Here is a 5,554-nt window from a genome sequence, read left to right on the forward strand (position 1 = left end):
TTATCTTCAGCCACCAACAATTCCTTCGCAACAGTTGGTTTTACACCTTCATCAAGGATTCCATGACATGATGCTGCTTTCTCAGATAAATTTGGAGAAAATTGAGCCTTTAGAGCTTCAATCTGTGCCGTGAATTCCTTCTTTAATCTATCCATCTCAGCATCCCTCTGTCGATCACGGTCCATCAACTCAGCCTTTGTAATTCTTATTCATTTCTCCTTAGGCAAATTGAAAAACAATGTTGGGGTGACGAACCTTCCAACGCCTCGAACCCGTCCTGAATGTTCAGGAGTTTCTAGGGTCGTGCTCAACACATCTACAACACCCAGTGGTTGAAATTCTCCATTTTCCTTCTTCTCCAGCAAGGCATCCTGTCAACAAAAAATAAGAAAACAAAAAGTAAAATTACTTGCTTCGAAGCTTGTAAAATCTACTAAAATATTTTACTTACAATTTTGGCATTTATTTCTTCCACTTCCTCGTCATATGTCCCATCTTTCTTCTTACGACCCTTTTGCCAAAAAATCGCCCTATCTTTCTTCTCCCCAGGCTGCAACCTCCCTGCTTTTATCTGTTTAAAATATAGAAATAATGAAAATCCATGAAAAGAAAATAAACAAACAGACAACATTGATAATTTATTACTTCCTCTTCTTGTAAACCAATATACCCTTTCCTCGACATGCGGTGTGGATATTTCCGCTTTTTCACTCGCTCGCTCTGATCCTTACGCAATGGCTGTAGCAAAATACCAGTTTTTACTTACACCTCATAATTAAATAAAAACAATATTTATAAAATTTTTATACCTCCCACTTCTTCGAAGTCCTATTTGCAACAATTTTTTTACAAGCATCCTTGTTCACATAGGAATATTTCTTTGGAGGTTTCCTGAGCTTTTTCTTCTGTCCAACAAACGGCATGACATAGTCGGAAGTCAACATAATTTTGAATTGCCTCCACTTCACTCCTGCCGACTTTAGCACCAAAGCCTCATATTCGGGAGGAATTTTGAATGTACTTTGAAAATAATTAAAAATAGATTTAACAACAATTAAAAGCCTAAGAACATGTACAATTAAAAGCCTAAGAACATGTACAATTTTTACCTCAATATCAGACCATAAGTTGGCTTTTAATTCCCGATCCACCTTAGGCCAGCTTGCAATATCGATTGGAATCATAGTTCTAGCTAGCATCCCAATGTAGGACTGAAAGTTGTGTCTAGTATCTCCTTTAGGCTCTCCATACATATTGCATCTGACTTTAATTTTCTTTCCCTGGGCTTTTTTGATCACGACTTTGTACATTCTTGAAATACCTTGCGCAGATCCATACCTCTGTTTTAAAGTTTCAGTACTGGTTGCTGGTTGAGTTTCTATTTCATTTGGTGTTCCTTTTGGTCCTTCAGACTGACCACTGGCAGCTGTTCTAGATTCCCTACTTCTCTTCGGCTTTTTCTGCTTCTTAGCTGCTGGTACAGAGTCAGCTGCTTCAGTTGTTGCTTCTTTCGGTTCAGACTGATCAGATTGTTCTGCTGCTTTGATCAGTAGAGGCAACTCATTGGCTTCCTCGGCTGTTTTAGATTTACTACTTTTCTTGGACTTTTTCTGCTTCTTAGCTGCCATTTCAATCCTTCAATCTATAAAGTGTAACAAAATATTAGATATGCAGATATATATATATATATATAATTAAATATGCAGATATACATCCAGACAGAACATGAATAATTAAATATGCAGATATAGAATATGAATAATTAAATATGCAGATAATTAAATATGCAGATAGAACATGAATAATTAAATAATCAACTGCTATAAATATGTGCATTAAGCGAAACATTTAAAGTAGAAGTGCATTCATATAAAATGGTAACATAGTACATTACGCGAAACGTATTAACTCTAGAAATAGAATACACACAACATAGTACATAGTTTTACAACATATAAATATATTGTTCAGTTTTTAACCCAAATTCCCTCAACATTTTCTCTAACCCTATGCTCCATTTCATCAGCAACATCACATGCCGGGATATTAGAGCAAAATGGCTGATGCTCCATTGTCGTGTCTCCTAGGTCATCTTCATTGTAGATATCGTGATAGTCTCGAGTCGTGGATTTTAATACAATGGACCAGGTAGCATCAACCGGATCTTCGACATAAAACACTTGCTTCACTTGATCAACGGAAACATATTTATTTTTCTTCTAGACCTGTTGACTAAAGTCCACAAGCGTGAAGCCAAGATCATCCACTTTGATACCTCTATCATTCGATGCCCATTTACACAAGAATAAAGGGGCTTTAAAATCGTGGTAATCCAACTCCCATATTTCTAGAATGATGCCATAGAACGTCATATCACTCTCGATCAGATTTAAATCCCTAGCACTACAAACTTGAACCGTCTTAGCAACTAAACAAACACTGTTGTTCTGAACAACCCTTGATTTATCACGATCTTTTGTGAAGTACCGAACTCCGTCAACTAGATATCCTTCTTAAGTCAAAACAGAATAAGATGGTTTGGTAGCCAACCATCTTATCGTTTCTGAAACAACGGTGCGGTTTTCCTTAAGTTCACTCCTAACCTGCACACATTGTCATTAACTACATATAATCCACTTATTAATTATATTGAATAAAACTCACAATAAAAATCAGAATAAGAGAAACCAACTTTTCTTTCGAACCAATCAGCAAACAGCCGATTATGTTCTCCCATGAGCCAATGAACACTCTTTTTCTTTCCTTAATGAATTTCTTCAAGATACTCCTTATGCTTTCTGATAAAAAAACATCTATTATATTCACTCACAAGAATACTTACCGAAAAGATATGATTTTACAAGAACAAAAACTGAACTTACATTATATAAGGAAATACTTCAGAATTGTTTAACAGGACAGTTAAATGTGCCTCATCTCGCTCTTTCTCTTCGACTTCCTTCATTTTCACAATGGATAATGGACCAGAAAGCCTGACTTGGTCTTTGGGAACACCAGTTGTTTTGCAACTCTCTTTAAGAAACTCGGTGCAGAATTCTACCGATTCCTCACCAAGATAACTTTCGGCGATACAACCTTCCGGATGATAACGGTTTCTAACATAACTCTTCATCACTTTATTAAACTGTTCAAATGCATACGTCCACCTATAGCACACTGGTCCACACAAACGTAATTCCCAAACCAAGTAGACTATGAGATATATCATAACATCAAAAAATGAGGCATGAAATTTTTTTTCAAGCTCACACAAGGTCAATATCACATCTAACTACAGTTTATCTAGTTTCGAAACATCGACTACTTTGCTACACAAGGAGTTGAAAAATAAACACAATCGTATTATTGTGATCCTAACATGTTTCGGAAGAACGGATCGAATTGCAACTGGGAGCAGCTGTTGGAGGAGGATGTGGCAGTCATGGGACTTCAGCCCATAAATCTTTAAAATCAGCCATGGACACGCAGTTTTTAATGTTCGATGCATGTCCATACGGAAGTTTCATATTCAAGAATGATGACAACATTGTTCTTTTTTCAGCCTTTGATAAAGTAAAAGCAGAAGGAGGCAAGTAGGTTTTCTTTTCTCCTACTTGTGGATCTAAATCAGCCCTAACACCCATGTCAAGCATATCACGACGAGATGCCTCGCTATCTTTTGACTTGTGCCGCATATTTAACAGTGTCCCCATTAGATTATCACACACATTCTTCTCGATGTGCATAACATCGAGACAGTGACGAACGTGGTGAAACTTCCAATATTCTAACTCGAAAAAAATAGACTTTTCTTCCACGGACAATCAACCTTTTTGGACTTCTTTACTTCTTTACCATAAGAAAGTTTAATCCGTTCCTGTTGTCCTAACACTTCTTCACCAGAAAGGGGTGGACGTGGTCGCTGAAGCTCTTGTTCGCCGTTAAAAGCCAACTTTTGTCTCCTATAGGGGTGATGGTCAGCCAAATAACGACGATGGCCTTGATAACACATTTTTTTACTATGACTTAAATATTTGGCAACGGTGTCATCACCACATATGGGACAGCTCTTGTAACCCTTATTAACACAACCGGACAGATTTTCATATCTAGGAAAGCCATTTATGGTCCACATCAAAACCGCTTTTAAAGTAAAATAGGATTTACTATAAGCGTCATAGACATTTGGTTCACCTTCTACCCAAAGCTTCTTCAAATCATCTATCAACGGCTCTAAATATACGTCAATATCATTTCCCGGCTCGTGCGGACCAGGAATTAATATTGATAACATTATAAACTTCCTCTTCATGCATAACCATGGAGGAAGATTATAAGCTACCAATACTACCGGCCAGCAGCTATACCTATTGCTTAGGCCATTATTAAATGGGTTTATACCATCTGCTCCTAAATCAAATCGAAGGTTTCTTGAATCATTAGCAAACGAAGGCCACCGATAATCAATATTCCTCCATGAAGGAGAGTCGGTCGGATGCCGCATCTGACCATCATTTGACTGTTGTTTTGAATGCCAAATCAACTGTTCAGCGGTATCAGGAGATTTAAACATTCTTTTAAACCTAGGATTGATAGGAAAATACCACATAACCTTGGCTGGACTATTTACCCTAAGTTTACCATCTTTCGCAACCTTCCAGCGAGATAAACGACATTTAGGACACTCAGATGCATTAAGATTTATACCCTTGTAGAGTATACAATTGTTTGGACATGTATAAAATTTAATGTACTCGAGGCCCAAGTCAGATAAGGTTTTCTTTGCCTCATACACATTAATTGGTAACACATGATCTTGAGGAAGAAAAGAACCAACATAAGTGAGAAGATCAGTGAATGCGCTATCGCTAATACCAAACCTAGATTTCCAATTATGTAGCTTTAACATTGACTCTAACTTCGTACATTCACTGCCCTTATACAAAGGTTGTTCTACATCAGCTATAAACCTATTGAAGTCATACGAATCATGATCGTCCGAATTATAAGCAGCTTCACAAACGTCAACAGTTTCGGATTGAGCATTTTGCTCCTTAGGTAGAAATGTACTACCGGCAGATGACCTAACACTCTTAGAACTAGTTTCTCCATGCCAAATCCAATCAGTATACCCCAAACTAAAACCTTTTTCATATAAATGATCCCGTATTACTTTTATGTTATATTTCCTAAAATTACCGCAACGCCCACAAGGACAAGGGATGTTCTTAGGATCCTTTGAGTTCTCTTCTGCAAATATTAAGAAATTTTCAACACCTATCTCATATTCTAAAGAATCCCTGTCTTTGAAAATCCACGACTTGTCCATTTATTTTTAAGACAAACAACAACCTAGCAACCTACATGTTTATCATTTCAAACATTAAGAAGTGACGCTTAGTTGTTTACTTATTTAGGATTAAACATAATTAAACATATAAATTAATTATGCATATAAATTAAACATACGAATGCTTGTAATATGAATGCTTGTAATACGAATACTTGTAACACGCATAATTAAACATATAAATTAATTATTACAACTACATAT

At 36.6% G+C, this 5,554-nt stretch overlaps 1 protein-coding gene across 1 annotated transcript; it reads right to left on the reverse strand.

The window, feature by feature from the left end:
• Window positions 1–3,787: 3,787 nt before the first annotated feature.
• On the reverse strand, window positions 3,788–5,329 carry LOC141665655 (uncharacterized). The gene has a single exon (XM_074471643.1). It carries the CDS (start codon window positions 5,327–5,329, stop codon window positions 3,788–3,790), a length of 1,542 nt encoding a protein of 513 aa, XP_074327744.1.
• Between the last annotated feature and the right edge of the window lie 225 nt (window positions 5,330–5,554).

This window comes from Apium graveolens, chromosome 6 (genome assembly GCF_009905375.1).
Source record: "Apium graveolens cultivar Ventura chromosome 6, ASM990537v1, whole genome shotgun sequence".
NCBI lineage: Eukaryota > Viridiplantae > Streptophyta > Magnoliopsida > Apiales > Apiaceae > Apium > Apium graveolens.